Here is a 20065-nt window from a genome sequence, read left to right as displayed (position 1 = left end):
TTATATAGAGTTTCATCATTATAATCTTACTATATGATTCATGCATCTAGTTACATAACTTGTAAGATTGACGATTCTTGACACGATTCAAAACACACCGATCACGAGTCTTATTACTTATATGAAAAGGATAGATGCATGCATAAGGAGATAATCAGAAAATGTATAGAAAATCATATACTCATGATGCAAAACTCATGTTATTCTTTAACGTATTCATGAAAGTTTACTAAACACTAAACAACACATAATTTATATAGTTCAAACTTTAAAATATAACCTTTAAAAGTATCTAAATACAGAATTTGAAAACATGACATTTAACAAGCCTAAACAAAGTTTCATGTTCTTGGACATTAGTATCGACATTTATGTCCTTCATGTGTTAGCTAGTACACTATGTGCCAAGAACTTGGAAGCTAGTCGATCGGCAACCACATGGGTATAATTGAAAGACCGTTTACATTAAGTGAAGCTTGTCCTTGTTCTAAAGATGAAAGACAACTATACACACATCATAAACGTACCTCCTTACAAATTCTAATTAATACCATTTCACATCAATGTCATCACCCCACATGCATTAACTTATTTAACTTTGCAAGTTTGTTACTCAATTTTACATAGGTGTTAGAGAGTAACATTAATGACCGGGTTAAACATGTTGGGTACCACTTCTGAAATGTTGTCATTAACATTTAAAAGATGGTCGGTATTCGTTGCTATATGTTAAGGGCTATAATTCACGATATAGACCCTCTTGCTTTTATTAGGAAAGAGTACCGAAGCGGTTGATAATATGCTAAATAGTTATTCTTCATTGTACGCAATCGGCAATGCACTATGATTATATCCAATGTTGTAAAAGTAGGTTTCCAAGGCCGAGTACTCATCGAGGACTCGTTACAAGGTATGTCGCTGAGACGAGTTTCTTTAATTCCGCCTAGTTGCTAAGAATTGATTAAAGGTGGTCAACCTCAGTCAAAATCGCATCTAGTCAAGGAACTTGAGCAGATCTTGGCTTAAAAAATAAAACATAACTCGTATTTCTTTAATATTAAAGAATAAATATCATTTCTTTTAGTTAATGACTAACAAGTTTTAGAATAATTTATTATTTAAAAATGTATTTCTTTTATTTATATTGATCTTTACTTATTTTATTATAAATATTAATAAATTTATGATATTTGACATATATATACTATCCAAAAACTAATTTGCATTATATTTACCATGTCTGAGTACTCTTCGAGTACTCCGAGTATACCCAACTCCCCAGTCGGCCGCCTAGGATCCGCCTAACGACTTTTGCAACCTTAATTATATCATGTGAAAGATTATGGTTTTAGTGATAACGTGTTTGTTTTTCTTAGATGTTAAGAGTTTCAATCTAGACAAAGCACACACGTAAAAATTAAGAATTTTGGTGGCTTATGTGTGAGTTTTTGTCTAGAAAAAAACAAGTATATGAAGGTAGTAAACTAGATAAAAGTAAATACTATTATTAAGTGTACTAGCTTTAGAAACCCGTGTATTACACGGAATAAGTTAATGTATAAATTATAATGAATAATTTAATACAAATAAAAAAAAATCAAGTCTCTTTATATTATGTAAAAAATGTATTACAAATATAGTCGTTTTATATCATCAAATATATTTGAATTTTAAATCGAGAATGCATTGTTCTACCATCGTTATACAATAATGAAACAATGCCATTGGAAACAGCATTTAAAATAAAGAGGTCTTTTGATGTGAAAGATGTAGCTAAATTCTTTCACATAAATGTTTTACATTACATACCCGGCCATAGACAAAAAAGACACAAACTTTTCCTTTTTGAACATCTTTCATGTTGTCCTTATAAACACATAGTTGTTCAACTATCACAATATTCTTATAATAAATATAAAAACTGAAAATTTGTCTATGATTCGTAAGAATGAATATTTGTAAAAAAATAAAATAAAATTATTATAGTTTTCTTCAATATGAAAATGTCTCAAAAATTGAATGTTAATGTTCTCTTTAAACATAAATTCTTTTATATATATATTTCAATTTTAAAGAAAATATATTTATGATACATAATTATTATATTAATATTTTTTTATATTAAGTATGTTTAAAATATAATTTATGGCATTAATAATTTAATTAATGGAGATTGACCAATTAATACAGTATATTGAATTTATAATCAATACTATATATAGAACCGATATTTTTTTTCCATCAATAGTTGAGAAGTTATTTTGGCGGAAATTTAATAGTGAAAATTAACCTCATAATGTCATGTGTTAGAATTATTTTCTTTTGTTAGTATAGGTAGATATATGATTAGATTCATTACATAATATTTTGAAAGTCGTGTTTGAAAATATAATAATATTTAACAAAGGAAAGTTGACCTTACATAAGACCCGACACTAAGTGGTTTTCCAAGCTGTCATTTAGATTAAAATACTTAAGTGCACTACTTTAATGTGTTTCAAACTGTCGGTCAGTTTCTATATTTAGATTTTAATTCTCTTTTTAAACTAGTCACATACAAAAGATGGCTTAGGCCGTTCAATTCGGTGTGTTTAACAACAATTTGATGTATTCGGAAATCAAGGAATTCGGTAGTATTAGAAAGGAAACTGATTTGTATAAAAAATACGATTGAGGAGATTAAAACGTTAAGCTTTTTGTAGGTAAAAACTAGTCAAAGAGGTTGGAATAAACATGGGAAAGTTGGAGTGCGTTTAATATCAGTTATCTGTAAGAGGGTAATGGATGGTTTACCGGTTTTTGTTTTCATTGTATGGGTGGATACGGTGTAACGATTTACTAGCAACTTGCTAGTGTACTAATACTTTGATGGTTAATAAAATGTATACTTGGTGGGTCATCCAAAAAAAAGGAGATATTAATTGGAAAATCACAAATTAAATTAAATAAAGCCTCACATTAATGATTACAATTACCTACCTACCAATTTATCATTTCAATTTTCAACTTGTGTTGATGCAAAAGATCTCCGTGTTAGGATTCAAACCAGTGTTTTAAGGTTGAATAAAAGATCTCATTGGGCCGGAGTCAAAACTATTGTTTTAATACAAAGAGACAACATCTCGTATAAATGACTAGAATAGTATAACTAATGCATTGTTAGCCTCGTCACATTACGAATCGATTTTTGTCTAGACAAGAGAAAGTTTATGGCTATAGAAAGTTAGAAACATGTAAAGCAAAGTTTCAGGATTAGAATATAGAACATATAACAGATTGGAATTATTAATTTATGAGGAGTTGAAAAAGAAAATAATTAAAATAATGCCAAGATTTATTTTAATTAAGATTTGGGCCTCTTTCCTTTACACACAAACAAAATAAATGGGCTAGGTGGCCCACTTGGTATGTTAATGAGTCCAATGCCCCTTGTAGCCCATTAATGTCATAAGCTTACAAATGCAAGAAGATTACAAGTTACAACTTATCAAGGGATAGAAGTAACATACTATAAGACAATTATAAAAGGGATTGAAGTAAAGAATCAAAAAAATGTAGCATTTAGTTAAATTATATGGATATAGAGAAACCACTGCGAATGCATTGAGAGATTAAACAAAATTTTAAAGATAAAGATATGTGATTTTTTATAGTTGATATAGTTTGTCAAAATAAATCTTTTATTTCAAGATGTTTCATGTTTAACATACATGTTTGTCATTTCACTTCAATGAAAGATGTAGCACATTATATCTTGAAACAATATTTCTTATTGTTAAACCAATTTTATTTTATCAATCTTTGGGAAAAATGAACTCTTGATTTGATATTACTAATTTTTAGGTTAGGCTTTACTGTTTATTTTTATGTTATTGATGTTAATAGTTTTCTGTTTCTATGTGACCTTAACAGAAGTTGGTCATCATTAGTATATGATGATTAAATAAGCTTAGATTCTATTTTTTTCTAATTCTTGATAGTTGATACCAGATCAACTTCTAATATTGGCCTTCTCACGTATTTGTTTGGACATAATAAAAAAGTTATATTGCGACATCCACATGTTGGTTTTAAATCTTTTATGAAACTTTGATATAGCTAACATTTTTTTTAACGGCTAACTTGTTGAACGACTAATTTGGATTACTGGCGGTTTTATAAGTACCGGAGACCACCCTCAAAAGGAAACCCACCAAAGGTGAGAAACTCCCTAGCTCAACCTGGAACCTCCTATTTTTTATCATAGATCATACTTGAACTTAAGATCTTCTATTTTTAAATTGAATTATTTGAATGGCTCACCTCAATCACTTAAATCAGGGATCATCGGCCATAAGGTTAGCAGTTAATTTAAGTTATATTATGACATGTATATAGAGATATCTCGGCACAAAAAACCCTTCACGTCAAAACCTCCTTCTACCAATAACAAGTGAGTACGAAACCCTCTTAAATGTGATGTCTCATAAATTGACCATCACCGACACCGTAGCTACTTTCACTATCACAAAACAAAATTTTAATAATAATAATAATAATAATGATGATATATTATATCTTTTTAGAGAGTATGATGATTAAAAGTCAATTATAATTTCATTTTCATAAATTACTTTGTCAATTTTAATTTAATTTTTAAAACTAGACTTTTGTTCATAGGTTAGAACTTTAGTAGCAGTGTGTCATATGAAACCATGGAATATTCGATTCTAGTGAATCATATGAAACATAGGATGAGGACTATCTTGCCCCTCATGATGTGCCACACTATGTGGCTACTATTTGCTCGACTTGTAAAGTTAAAAGGCCTACTTGGGCAAAATAGTCAATTAACTGAGAAATATCTTAATATTGAGTTTGCAAAGAAGACAACGAATTGTAATTTTAAGTAGGCGGTAAAGATACATATGAATGCACAAGATTGATAAAACATAAAAAAGAGACCGGTCCCTTATCAAACTATTAAAGAGTAACTCATATTCGTCCAAGTATTTGACTACTCATGAGTCATGACTTGCTGGGTATACCGTTGGTCTATTAAAAATTACTCTCCCTAAGGAAACTAGGGGTATTTTTTCTAACGGCAATTTTTTTTAATCTTTGTTGTCTATGAGTCTTAAACTCATGATGTCATCATTCCAAACCTAAGTGTTTAAAGACTTTGTTTTTGTCAGTGGGTCACCACCTCATTGGTTGGTCAATAGATTAGTACATACATAATCGTCCAATGACAAAGAAAGAATAAAAATAAGTCCATGTGTTGGTGAGTTTGCAAACCAATAATGAAAGAAGAGAAAATAGGAGATGGAGCTCAAATCCATCTAAATTTTGACGTTAGATGAGTTAGCATGTTTGAAATGGCTCGTTAATAGTCGAATTTTATTACCAAGAACTGTAGGGATGGGATGTATGTTATGCCGTTGGGCGTATTATACATAAGGGTATGTGGAGTTGTACATTAATGTGTAGTATTTGTTGGACGTAATTTCCGTTGGGCCGACTCATCGAGCCTATGATGAGTTCGTGTCTTGTTTATCAAGTTGAGCACGTGACTTGGTTTACATGGAATAAATGACTTGGTGAACAAGTCGAGCAAATGACTTGGACAACAAGGAATTTATTTATTAATTATTATTTAGATTTGTTTTTACCAATTGGTATTTGAATATGATTATAGTATTTGTATTCTAGTCTAGTTGGGTTTTCTAATCTAAATTAGTATATATACCCGAGCTTGTGGGTTATATCAAAAAGAGAGTTTAAAGATTGTAATTTTCGAGCTAATGAGAATTACAAAGATCGAGCTTATGATCTAAATATTTGTTTTCGTGTTTTTCGATCCTGGTCACCAAACTTCAGCATTTACTCAAAAGAAGATGTGAGGGGTGTATGATACACCGCTCAACGTAAGTAGAAGGTGCTGAAAGTTGTATGTTGAAACTAAATTTTATGATGTTTTAAAGAAAATATTTTTTAGACCTATTTTTAGCATTAAAAAGCGTGAAGCCTTTAATAAATTATGGGTACTACAACCATTGTAATCACCGATACTGCAACCAGTATATTATAATTCTTTCTTAAACAAACAAAAGATAGAATGTATTTTTTTTAAATGTAAGTACTCGTATAAACAATAAGATAGAATGTATTTTTTTTAAATGGCAAGAGAGAAAACATTTGTGGTAGTGAATAAATAATATTGTCTAATCAATGTACAATACAAGTATCTTAGTTGCGATTTAAAGTGTAATAAAGCATAAATGATGGAATCTTAGATCTATACAACTTGGAAAGCACTGTGGTGGCCTTCCAGCTTTCAAGCAACCAACTAACTATGTCTCTAAATTACAATATTATTCATTTTCTTATGAGTGTCTTTAGTTAATTAAATATACTAATCCGACATCTTTACGTTCATAAGGACTTAGTGAAATACAACTGTTTAATTTAATCAAGTTATTTAATAATAATGAAAACATCCAATTGTTAAACCGAAATAAAGAAAGCTTGATCTTCATAATTGATTTTATAAAACTAGAAATTTTATTTTTACCGATACAATATACCAAATATGGAATTTCGCGTACCTAATAATAGAATTGTCATGAAATTTAGAAATAATATGAGAATTCGGTTATCATACTATCGATGTTGATTTAATCGAAATAAGAGGTAGAGGACATCGATCTGTAATAACTATGGTGGAGGTCAAGGAAGGAGGCATCTAATGAGCTATATTAATTTAAACTTATTATTAGTGGTTTAGAAGTGTTAGATCTAAACATGAAACTCAACCCAAATATTTCACGTTTTTTTTCGGGTTCTAGTTCTTTCGGGTTGAGTAAATCGAGTTTCGAGTATCTAAGAAAAAAACAACTTAGTTAACAGAGAAACAACTTAGATTTATAGCTATATTATCATAATCGATTAAACTGATATACGATAATCGATTGAACTAGTTAAGCCAAATGGAATATACCATAATCGAATTCGATTAAACCTACTAATCAATTAAACAATTAAGTCCAACATGATATACCATAACTGAAGTCGAACTCGATTGAGCCTACTAATCGATCAAATAGAATATACCATAATCGAAATCTAACCTACTATTGAATCAGCCTCAAAAATCATAATCGGTTGAACATAATATATCATAATCAAACTCGATAAAACCACTAATAATATAAGGTTTTAAAACAAAAATTCTATGTGAGTTTATGAGTTGGTTTTTGAGTTTCGGTTAAAAATGATAGCCCGGCTACCAGAATTGGCTAATTGTTGTGATAATCCCATGAATAAAACGTTATGAGGAAAATAAATTAGGGAAAAATGAGAAGTGAGAATTAAGAAAACAGGGGTGTAAAGCAAGGGGTTTGAGGGCCCACACATGTGAACTGGACAAATCTTCCAGCGATTTAGGCAAACTCTCCACCGCCCCCAAGAATACTCCTATGTTTTGTGGGACCCCACTCCTATTTCCATTATACTTTTTTTGAATACTTTACAAAAATGTTTTTCTGAATCAAAATTTTAATGTAATTATTATTGTTTTTTCAGTCACATGTGAAAATCTACAATGTTTTGCCATTTGTGTGAATGTGATGAAAATTGAAGAGGTGTTTAGTTGTTTACTGTGCATGTAGAAATTTAGTGAGGCAATTTGGAATAATTTTAGTAGAAGGATAATAAGTTTTCAAGGGTACTTTTGTCCATCGATTTACTCTATAACACGCAATTTACCTTCCTTATGTTGGTTATGGGACTGGTCGGTGCAGGGACGTCCAATGATAGCGTAGATCAAAATTGAAAAGAAAAAACCCATAAAACAAATTGAAAACCCAAATGAGTAGCAAATGCTATACATTTTGGGTTTTCAAATATTTATTGTTATTTTCTTTTGAATATATAGCTTTTATGGTTTGGATCAAATACAAATGAAATTAACATGCTAAATGTGATAATCAAGTAGAGTAATTATATATACAAGTAGAGTAACTATGTAATCACATCATACTCTACTTGATTCTCACGTTTAACACATTAATTTCATTTGTACGTCAACATTTCCCTAGCTTTTATTGTATTCTCCGGTGAGTTTGATATTGCCATAGATGTTTCAAAGCAGTAACCAAGGAGGTCAATAGTACAAGGTAAGTACCACATGGTTTTATGACCTATGCATGCCATAATGAGTCGCACGAGCTTCATGTAAACGGTCCTACACTCATCCACTAATAAACATTTACCTATCTAATAATTAAGAGTAGATTACTTTTATGACTTCATCATAAGGTTGAAGTTACCGATGTCGTTGTTTTTATATTAGTTACGAATTTAAAAGAGAGGACATGTGGCTTGACGACATGATCTCAAGGCCCGTAAAAGAAAATGTACCTTCAGAAGTTGTTGAGAGTTATAGTCCAATGATGAATATATGTGTATACTTACGAGTAGTTTTACAGGATGTATGTGTCATTCAAAAAAGAGAAACAAATAATTTATATTACTTTTTACTTAGGATAGGCCGAGTGGCTTCAGCATGACAAATGTGATTGGGGGGGGGGGGGGAGCTCCACTTGGTGTGGATGCCGAACGACTACACCGTTAACTAATGTTTGGGTTATGTTTATGTCGAGTAACTTGTTTAATTATATGTTTTTAAGATTTTTATGTATAGAACATTGTTACTTTGAGATGGTTTTCGATTTTCATGTCTAAATATGTTAAGGGTGCATTTTGGATGTTATTGAATGAAAGGCGAAGGACCAAGAATGCAAGATAGTGAGTCGTTAGTTTGTGCGATTCCCACATTAATCAATGCAAATCATCTAAAATGAATGAGTTGTCGAGTGTACTCAATATGGACTATAATCATGACAAGTGAGAAGCAAAAGAGTAATACCTATAATTATTTACTTTTATCTAGTTCCATCATAACAAACAAACAACGTATTCTTGATTCTGAAATGAATGTTTCGATGTACATATATAAAATACAACATAACTATTTTTTAAGCGGTTAAATCACACACCCTCTAAAACACTACACATCTGTTCACATTTACTTCCCCATCTCCTATATCACGGCCGACAACCTCCCTTTTTTAAATTGATGACTAATAGAAACTAAAATGGTAAACAATCAGAATTGGAATGCATAAAGTCAAAGCCAACTTCCATAAAAGACTAAAACCATGCACAAAACACTTATACATTATACATTAAATAATATACAATAAAATAAATTTTACAAACACAACTAAATGCATACTGATGGTCATGTTTTCTTCTTTTTACAACAAACAAAACATTATTAACCAATGCATATGTTACTAAATAAGATTTACATTACTCGACTAATATACACTTTCCAATCAAATGCTTAAAATATTAGTTTGAAATTTAACTAAATAAGTTTTTTTAACGGAAGTATAATGAGAAAAAAAAAGTAAAAGGTGGGACATGTGACAAGAATATAGATTAAAGTAAATTGCGGTTTTCGTCCTTGTAGTTTGTTTAAAACTGCGATTTTAGTCCAATAGTTTCAAATTAGCGATTTTCGTCCCTGTGGTTTCATTTCACTTGCAATTTGACCCGATCCCACTAACTCCGTTAAGTCTGTCCGTTAAAACCAACAACATGCCCCTCTCACACCCCAGCCCCTCACGTGAGAGCTTGCGAATTAGGTCTAGGGTTTATTTGAGGAGAAAAATGACAAAACTGCCTCTCATGTGAGGAGCACGTTGATGGGTTAACGCCTAGACTTTACGGGGTTCGTGAGATCGGGTTTAATTGAAAGTGAAATAAAAACACAGGGACGGAATGTAAATTTGAAACTAATGGACTAAATCACATATTTAAACAAACCACAGGGACGAAAAACGCACTTTACTCTATAAATTATTATCCATCAACTACAAAAACGTATAATTATTAAAATCTAATTTTCCTATTTAAAAAAAAACACCCTTTGGGTTTATTCCTAATCACAAGTGAAAGTTGTCACTTATCATCCAGATTTGTTCAACTTGTTGTATAACTTGTAACATACTAACAAAACATTAATGAAATGATTAATATAAAATATTCATTGAATATTTAAATTGGAAATGACAGGAGGTTGGAGGGGTGGGGTTGGCCGGTGGGGTGGGGTGGCATGACTACTTCTTCTTTTCTTTTGCTTTTGAGTTACCATCACTACCACCACCACCACCATCATCTCATCTCTCTTGTGCTTGCTTACTTTTCATTCCATTTCATTCTCCTTGAAAACATTCTCTTTCACATTCTTTTCCAACTTTTCTTTTTATTATTAATATTATTATTTCTACAATCTACCAACCTATCATCATATATCATTCTTTACAACTCTCTTTATCTCTCTCTTTATACTTCTTGAATTCATATATATATATATTTTGTAATACATATACTTGTTTCTGTTTGATCATCTTATAGGATTGTTGGAAAGATGGTAAAGTTTTTTTTTTTTATATTTATTTTATGATGATCATGAACTTTTTATATTATGTTTTGTGAAAACAAGTTTGATGATCATATGATGAACATATAGTTAATATTGTTTTTAGGGAACTCCGGTGAATATCATCGTCGGATCACACGTTTGGGTAGAGGATCCGGAAGTTGCATGGATCGACGGGGAGGTGATCGATATAAAAGAGAAAAATGCTACAATTGTTACCACAAATGGGAAAACTGTAAGATTTTGTGTTCATTGGATTCTGAATGTTTATGTACAGTTTAAGTTATGCTTTTGGTTAAAGTAACCATACCAAAAAGTTGTCCTAGTGTGTTATGTGTTTTCAAATAAAGATGATATAAATCAAGACTAATGAGTCTAATGTATTATTGTGTTACTTTTAACAATCTTGATCACATAATATGATTAACCGGTGCTAGATGTTTGAATGCGTTACTCGAGTATTTGATAAATTATGAAAGTTTAAGGAATTATATGAACAAAATGTTGAAACCAAGATATAATCAGTTTTCCAGTAATAGGTTCTCACGGTTAGCAAAAAACACAACATAAATTCCTATATATATATATATATACGTTTCTTTTTTTCAGATAAAAGCAGACATATCAAACATATATCCAAAAGACACGGAAGCACCAGCAGCCGGAGTAGATGACATGACTAAATTAGCATATCTTCATGAACCCGGAGTGCTTTACAACCTTGCTGCCCGGTTTGCTCTCAATGAAATATACGTAAGTCGATTAAATATAATATTAAAAATTTGAAATTACTTTGTTACTTTGATCAAAACTGATAAAGTCATAAAACCGTTATTTGTGATACAAACAGACTTACACGGGCAACATTTTAATAGCCGTTAACCCTTTCCGACGACTCCCACATTTATACGATATTCACATGATGCAACAATATAAAGGGGCCAGTTTTGGAGAGTTAAGCCCACATCTTTTCGCCATTGCAGATGACTGCTATAGGTACCGTCACACAAAAAATATTTGTTAAAAAATACAAGTGTTTTGAGACAGTTAGACCGACTCGTTTGATAACTCGCATTGTATCAGGGCCATGATTAACGAAAACGGAAGCCAGTCAATCTTGGTGAGTGGAGAAAGTGGAGCAGGTAAAACCGAGACCACGAAAATGCTTATGAGATATCTTGCTTTCATGGGAGGTAGATCAGGTACAGAAGGAAGAACAGTTGAACAACAAGTTCTTGAGGTTTGTAATTTAAAAAAAAAAAAACTTTATATTTTTGTTGATTATATTTAGTTAAAAAAATGAATCAAATGAGAGACTAATAGTCTAATAATAATGATATTCATTATCAGTCAAATCCAGTTTTGGAAGCCTTTGGGAATGCGAAAACTGTGAAGAACAACAATTCAAGGTTAAAAGTCTAAGATTATAATACATTCATATACATTTTTTTAGTGAAGTAAAAGTTAGTTTACATAAAAGTTCACATGACCGAGTGTTTGTACCAGTCGTTTTGGTAAATTTGTAGAGATTCAATTCGATAAGCAAGGAAAGATATCAGGGGCTGCGGTTAGGACATATCTTTTAGAAAGATCACGAGTTTGTCAAGTGTCTGATCCCGAGAGGAACTACCATTGTTTTTATATGCTCTGTGCAGCACCACCCGAGGTTACTTCAGTTGTTTTAAAACACGAGTGGGATTGATTTGGTTTATACATATAGTTATAACTTATAACTGTTATCTTTCAGGATGTCAAGAAGTTCAAATTAGGAGACCCGAGAACGTTTCATTATTTGAATCAGACTAATTGTTATGAAGTAGCAAATATAGATGATGGAAGGGAGTATTTGGAAACGCGAAATGCTATGGATATTGTGGGAATCAACCAGGATGAACAGGTAGCGAAAATAATATAACGGGTTGGTCGGGTTGACCCAAAACACGTTTTCATCAAAAAAAAAGGTTCAACTTTTTAAAGATAGTTCGTGTGTAAAAATTATTTAACTTTTTAAGTATAATGATTTAGGAGGTTTTATGCACTGAAAATACGTTGTGAGAACCTTTCAGCGTTTTCGGCCTGTTTCCTTTAAGCTAATTCAACTTGTTTGAAAAAGTCAACCCATTCAAAATGATGAAACGGGTCGACCCAAAACACTTTTTGGACTAAAAAAATAAACTCTATATAAATAGTTCATGTGTAAATTCATTCAAATTTTTGAATAAAGATATTTAGGAGGTTTTATGCATCGAAAATACATTGTGAGAGCTTTTCAGCCCTTTTGGCCCGTTTGAAAAAGTCAACCCATTCAAAAAGATGAAATGGGTTGGTTGAGTTGACCCAAAACACTTTTTTCACAAAAAGTTTCAACTCTTTAACAATAGTTTGTGTGGATAATAATTTACCTCCTATTCAAATAAAATGATTTAGGAGGTTTTATGCATTGGAAATACACTATAAGCGTCTTTTGACCCGTTTGAAAAGGTCAACCCATCTAAATTATGAAACAGGTCGGTCGGGTTGACGCAAAACACTTTTTCACCAAAAAGTTTCAACTTTTTATAAATAGTTCATGTGCAAAATAATTTACCTTTTCGAACAAAATGTATTAGGAGGTTTATGCATTGAAACTTGAAAGTACAATCTGAGCGCCTTTTGGCCCGTTTGAAAAGGTCAACCCGTTCAAAAGTAAACAGATAGAAATTACTACCTGTGTATATAACCAACTTCTAAAAGAGGAAATTTTGTATGCACTTGTAGGATGCAATATTCCGTGTTGTAGCTGCAATTCTTCATCTTGGAAATGTTGACTTTGTCAAGGGAAAGGAGTTTGACTCTTCAAAAGTCAAAGATGAAAAATCAAATTATCATCTTTGTACAGCAGCAGAGCTACTCATGTCTGAACCTAACCAACTCAACCTGTTATTATACAATTTAATAAGACGTTAACGAAACATAATATGAAAAATAATCTCAGTTATACATGTTTTATTTCAGGTGTGACGCGAAAGCACTTGAACAATCATTATGTGAGCGTGTTATCGTAACTCCAGATGGAAATATTACAAAACCATTAGATCCAGAAGCTGCTGCATTGAGTCGTGACGCACTCGCAAAAACAGTTTATTCCAGACTTTTTGATTGGTAAGAAGATAAAAAATAGTCCATTTTTGACCAACTTTGACTTGTTTGGCTCGTTTGACTTGTTTCCTATGACAGGATTGTAGACAAGATAAATAACTCAATTGGTCAAGATCCTACTGCAAAAAGCATAATTGGAGTTCTTGATATTTATGGCTTTGAAAGCTTTAAGGTCAACAGGTACATAACTGTAGTTGACTAGTTTAATTGACTTTTTAAAAGTCAACACAACAATAACCTTATGATTTTCCTTCATGTAACAGTTTTGAGCAGCTATGCATTAATTTAACAAATGAAAAGCTGCAACAGCATTTTAATCAGGTAATAATCCAAACCACACAAAGTTTTTTTTGTTTTTTGTTTTGAAAAATTTGCCAATTTTATGCATACAAATTTAAAAAAATTGCAAAAAAATATATTTACAGCATGTATTTAAGATGGAGCAAGAAGAATACACAAAGGAAGAAATCAACTGGAGCTATGTTGAATTTGTGGATAATCAAGATGTTTTAGACCTAATTGAAAAGGTATATATAAATGTTTTACAATTTTGCACCAAAGTATTATAGAGGATAAATAATTATATATTACTAATTGTGATTAATGCAGAAACCTGGTGGTATCATTGCTCTTCTTGATGAAGCATGGTATGCAAATATCCTACTTAAAATGCCATAATAATTAGTCAACCGACCCAGCCTGTTTTGACCCGTTTATTACTTCATTTGCAGCATGTTTCCAAAGTCAACACACGAGACATTTGCTCAGAAGATGTACCAGACATATAAATCACACAAACGGTTTAGCAAGCCGAAACTTTCTAGAACAAACTTCACGATCAACCATTATGCAGGAGATGTAAGCAGAATATTATGTCGTATTCATCGTTTATCATGCACATAATTTGCGTTTAGTAATTTACAAAGTTTTCGTAACATAGGTTACTTATCAAGCTGACCAATTTCTCGACAAGAACAAGGATTACGTTGTAGCCGAATTTCAAGCTTTGTTAAACAACTCAACATGCTCGTTTGTAGCAAATCTTTTCCCGCCATTGGAGGATTCATCTAAGCAATCCAAGTTTTCTTCCATTGGTACTCGCTTTAAGGTAATAATCCAAAGTTTAATATTTATGAACTTTTGTTCTTCATCGTGATCGAAAAATGAAAAATGCAGCAACAACTACAAGCTTTAATGGAAACCTTGAGCACAACAGAGCCACATTACATTAGATGTGTAAAGCCTAATACGGTTTTGAAGCCGGGAATATTTGAAAATGACAATGTGTTGAATCAACTAAGATGTGGAGTAAGTTTCGATAATTATTTATACTAAATGTAGTGATCTCTTTAAAAAATATTTTATAAAAATATTTTTTGTTTGGGATAGGGTGTGCTAGAGGCAATTCGGATTAGTTGTGCTGGATATCCAACAAAAAGATCTTTCGATGAATTTCTGGAACGGTTCGGAATGTTGGCTCCAGATGTTCTTGATGGGTAAATATGTAAATATGATTTGTGTTAAAAAAAAGGAAAAAGAAAAAAAAACTTAGCAAGGGTTAATATGCAGGTCTGATGAGAAGTCGGCATGCGTAGCGATTTGTGATAGATTTGGATTAAAGGGATATCAGGTACTAACCTTGTTTAACTATAACTACTTTTATATAAAACTTAATAAAGGTAAAAAAAATATTCTTACCAGTAAAATTTTCAACATTTCAGATAGGGAAAAGCAAGGTTTTCCTCAGGGCTGGACAGATGGCGGAACTAGATGCAAGGAGAGCAGAGGTTCTCGCAACAGCTGCAAGAAGAATTCAAAGGCAAATCAGAACGTATCTCACACGTAAAGAATTTATTATCCTTAGAAAAGCCACAATCAATATGCAAAAGAACTGGAGAGGTAATATTTTATATTGTTATGTTAAATCTATATATATGTATGAAATGAAAACTTTGCAATCGTACATTCGTGCAGCAAGACTTGCACGTAATCTGTATGATTGCTTAAGGAAAGAAGCTGCGTCTATACGTATACAAAAACATACACGTGGAGGTGCTGCAAGAGCATCATACAAACTTTTACAAAAGTCTGCGATTATTATTCAAACCGGGCTTAGAGCAATGGCTGCAAGAGATGAGTTTAGGCGGAGAAGAAGAAACAAAGCTGCAACTATACTTCAGACGGAATGGCGAAGATATCATGCTCGGTCTAGTTATAAGAATAAGAAGAAAGCAACGCTTACGCTTCAATGTCTGTGGAGATCAAAGGTAGCAAGGAAAGAATTAAGGATGTTGAAGATGGCTGCACGAGACGCAGGGGCCCTGAGAGAAGCTAAGGATAAGTTGGAGAAGCGCGTTGAAGAGTTAACATGGAGATTAGACTTTGAAAAGCATTTGAGGGTATATTATTTATATGTTCAATGGATAATAACTTGGTAAAAGTAATTAAAAAAATGTGAGATTCTAACTCTAAACATTTTATTTTAATTACAGGTTGATCTTGAAGAAGCGAAAGGACTAGAAATCACAAAGTTACAAAACGCGTTGCAAGAAATGCAAGTAAAATTGGAAGAAGCACACAATCAAATTATTCACGAGAAAGAAGCAGCAAAACTCGCTATTGAACAAGCTCCACCAGTAATCAAAGAAGTGCCGGTTATAGATAATACCAAAGTGGAGGAGTTGGAAAATCATAATCATGAACTAGAGGTATTGCCAATAATATTAAGTTTAAAGTTTCTATCTTGGTTATCAATCAATCAATCAATCAATCAATCATACCCAGTAAAATCCCACCGACAGCAGAGCTATAGGTAGGGTCTGGGGAGGGTGGGATGTAGGCACACCGTACCTCTATCCAAAGGAATAAAGAGGTGGCTTCCAGAGAGACCCTCGGCTCTAAGAACATGTGTATGAAGCAAAAAAAAGGAAATCAAAGTTTAACAGTTATATAAAAAAACTACTACTAATTATAATAATATTAATAAAAAGGTCACAGCTTAACCGCAATATAAAAGCTAATAATAATAATAATAAAATATGTAAGGGAAATACCATTATGGTATGTGACCTAAATAAGTTAAGTCTAAGCCCTAAGGTATTCAATTCTCTCTAAAAATCCTTAACTTTAATTCTACTTCTCCACGAATTCCTATCCTCAACCATGTCCTCGGAGAGGTTTAGGTCTATCTTGGTTATGTGCATGATAAATGATTTCAAAATATAAACACACTATTGGTTTATTTGCAGGATGAAATTGTAGAACTAAAGAAGAGAATTGAGGAGTTTGAGCAGAAGTACAATGAAGTCGAAACCGAGAGCAAAAATAGACTTAAAGAGTTCGAAGAATTACAAGCTAAAATCTCGGGACTTCAGGAGACCATCGAAAGGTAGGACATTAAACTTTATATATATATATAGTTAAATTATTAAAGTTATGATTGTATCTTCACTATGTATATTGCATGTACATAAACAGGTTAGACGCAAACTTGTCCAACATGGAATCCGAAAATCAGGTTTTACGCCAGCAAGCGTTGGTTGCTTCAACTAACGAAGAACTCAGTGAAGAAGCTGAACTGTAAGAGTACACATAACATTATAATTTTCTTAATAAAACATTAATGTTACACTTTATTTCAGCCTTAGAAGCAAGATTAAAGAGTTAGAGTCGGAGAATGAACTTCTACGCAACCGACCATTAGTTGTGGAGCAAGTAATCACCCGAATAAGCACCCCTGAAAAGCCATCACCGCAACTTCAGGTACATATGACTTTGTGGATTTCCTTAAATACGAACGGTTTACAATATTGATTTAATATGACATTACAGAGTTTGGAAAATGGTCATGAAACAAAGGATGATTTTGAAACACCACACGCGGAGCAAGAAAAGACAAAGGTATTATCGTTATAAAAAACGAACGAATGATGTAATATTACAATGCTGAATAAATTATTTTTGCAGGAGTTGGACAACGGTATGTCAACGCTAACAAAACAAAAATCACTGACAGACAGACAACAGGTGAGGATTTAAAATTTAAAATTTAGAATCGTTGATTACAAACGTGACGAATAATATTATTTTTTCTTGCCACGATTAGGAAAACCATGATGTTTTGATCAAATGTCTGCTAGAAGATAAACGTTTCGACAAAACCAGACCTGTTTCCGCATGCATAGTGTACAAAACATTAGTTCAATGGAGATCTTTTGAGGCAGAGAAGACACATATATTTGATAGAATCATTCACACGATTCGAGCTTCCATTGAGGTAGTATTTTATATTTACTTCATAATATAACTTCATGTCTAATTTCATGTCAAATGAAACTAATCTAGCATTGTTTATCGTTAAAGGCTCAGGACAACATCAAAGATTTGGCATATTGGTTATCAACAACTTCAACTCTTTTGTTCCTACTACAAAGTACGATAAAAGCAAGCGGTTCACCTTACAAATCTCCACACCGTAACCGTACTTCGCCTACTACATTGTTTGGTCGGATGACACAAGTATGTTCATGTTCATGTTCATGTTCATGTTCTTAGCGTATTTAACCGAATACTTTTTTAAAGTTTAAACATATATTAATCATAATTACATTTTATCAGAGTTTGCGTACGTCTCCTATGGGAATGGGCATTTCTAGTGGATATAGCGGAATGGAAGGCAAACCAAACGCACAGTCAAAAATAGAAGCGAAGTATCCCGCACTTTTGTTCAAGCAACATTTAACCGCTTGTGTGGAAAAATTGTACGGAATGATACGCGACAGTTTGAAGAAAGAAATAAGCCCGTTTCTAAATTCGTGTATTCAGGTAACGTATATGAAAAAAGTAAAATAGGCTTCTAAGCATTTAATACAATCCGTCTCAATAATATCTTGATCATCAAATACACTAACAGGCACCAAGGTCAACACGAGTCAGACCGACAAGAGGGGCGTCAAGGAATATTCTTTCGAACATTGTGGCGAAACAACAGGCATCGATGATACACTGGCAAAGCATTGTTAACAGCTTGGATAACACTTTAGAAATTTTGTCTGAAAATTATGTGAGTTGAAAAAATTATATTAGTTTAAATAAAAAAAAAACCGTAAATTTAATGGTGCTTGTTTTCGTATTTAGGTTCCTTCAATTATCACAAGAAAAATTTTCAGTCAGGTTTTCTCATTCATTGATGTCCAGTTCTTCAATAGGTAATGTTTATGCACCTTTACTAAATACTTAAAAAAATATATGTATTATAAATGTTACTAAATGTCAAAACAAAATAGTGAATAATTTTTGATTTTGCAGCTTACTGCTTCGTCGTGAATGCTGCTCGTTTAGTAACGGTGAATATGTTAAGTCCGGTTTACATGAACTTGAACAATGGTGCAAGAAAGCAACCGATCAGTTTGCTGGATCGTCATGGGACGAGTTACAACACATAAGACAAGCTGTTGCATTACTGGTATGTTGTTGAACTGTAAACCAGTAATTAAAATATTAAAGATAGATCTAATACAATGTTCATGCAGGTGTCACACCAGAAAACTCAAAAGTCCATGGAGGAGATCACAAACGAACTCTGCCCGGTAATTTACATATTTAGATATAATCACCTAAGCATATAATATAAAATTTACAGAAAACTAATATTTATAAATGTAGGCACTAAGTGTTCCACAAATATATCGTATCGGAACTATGTTTTGGGATGACAAGTATGGAACCCAAGGGCTGTCTCAAGAGGTAAAAAAATCTAATAAATTCACTACATGTTTATACTTATAACAAAATAAACATCGTTTCGATAACTATTCATTTTACGAAAGGTAATTGGCAAAATGAGAACATTGATGGCCGAAGACTCAATTAGCATGCCCAACAATTCTTTCTTACTTGATGTGGATTCAAGGTAATTAAAAGGATATCACACATTCACACAATTAACGCGCAATTTTTTTATTTTTTATTTTATTTTTATTTTTTGCGTAATTCAGCATACCGTTCTCTTTGGAAGAAATATCTCAATCTTTCCTAGACGTTGATTTATCTGATATCGACCCACCACCACTACTCCGCCAAAGATCAGATTTTCATTTCCTGCTACAACAAAGAGATTGAAAAATCTTCGGTTACCCACGAAAACTAGCAGGAAAAAAAAAGTTCTGCTGTAATTATTATATTATGATTGCAAGTCCCATTTTGTATCCAAGGGAGCTACAGATGAGTGCTAAGAATGTGATTTTTTTTTGTTCATTCTTTGTTCCAGTTCAAACTCGGGTGTTTGGACTGAAATTTTTTTATTTGTTGCAGAGTGTTATTGGTAGTGTGATTTGGAAGTGATTTTTGTAAAGAATACAAAAAGAACTTGTATTTTTTTGACGATAAGCGAGCGATATGTAAACCGTGTTTGTTGCAAGATGAACAAGAGATTTTGTT

General features: G+C 32.2%; 1 protein-coding gene across 1 annotated transcript; it reads left to right on the top strand.

The window, feature by feature from the left end:
• The first annotated feature begins 10312 nt into the window (after positions 1-10312).
• Positions 10313-20065, top strand: LOC143630709 (myosin-12-like). The gene is made up of 37 exons (XM_077099640.1): positions 10313-10480; positions 10596-10724; positions 11099-11242; positions 11340-11485; positions 11573-11729; positions 11840-11898; positions 11996-12155; positions 12237-12386; positions 13247-13383; positions 13484-13630; positions 13706-13807; positions 13891-13948; positions 14053-14154; positions 14237-14274; positions 14359-14485; positions 14568-14735; positions 14804-14935; positions 15017-15123; positions 15197-15257; positions 15349-15526; positions 15602-16026; positions 16120-16335; positions 16876-17015; positions 17105-17206; positions 17269-17389; positions 17459-17527; positions 17594-17653; positions 17733-17903; positions 17990-18145; positions 18245-18451; positions 18540-18689; positions 18764-18834; positions 18935-19091; positions 19159-19215; positions 19292-19372; positions 19456-19538; positions 19624-20065. Exons 1-37 carry the CDS (start codon positions 10478-10480, stop codon positions 19745-19747), a joined length of 4695 nt encoding a protein of 1564 aa, XP_076955755.1. The 5' UTR covers positions 10313-10477; the 3' UTR covers positions 19748-20065.

This window comes from Bidens hawaiensis, unplaced genomic scaffold (assembly GCF_021521415.1).
Source record: "Bidens hawaiensis isolate Kalapana, Puna unplaced genomic scaffold, B.hawaiensis_p1.1 tig00005780_1, whole genome shotgun sequence".
NCBI lineage: Eukaryota > Viridiplantae > Streptophyta > Magnoliopsida > Asterales > Asteraceae > Bidens > Bidens hawaiensis.
Note: the sequence above shows the minus strand (reverse complement) of the source record. Positions and strands in the feature narration are given on the sequence as shown.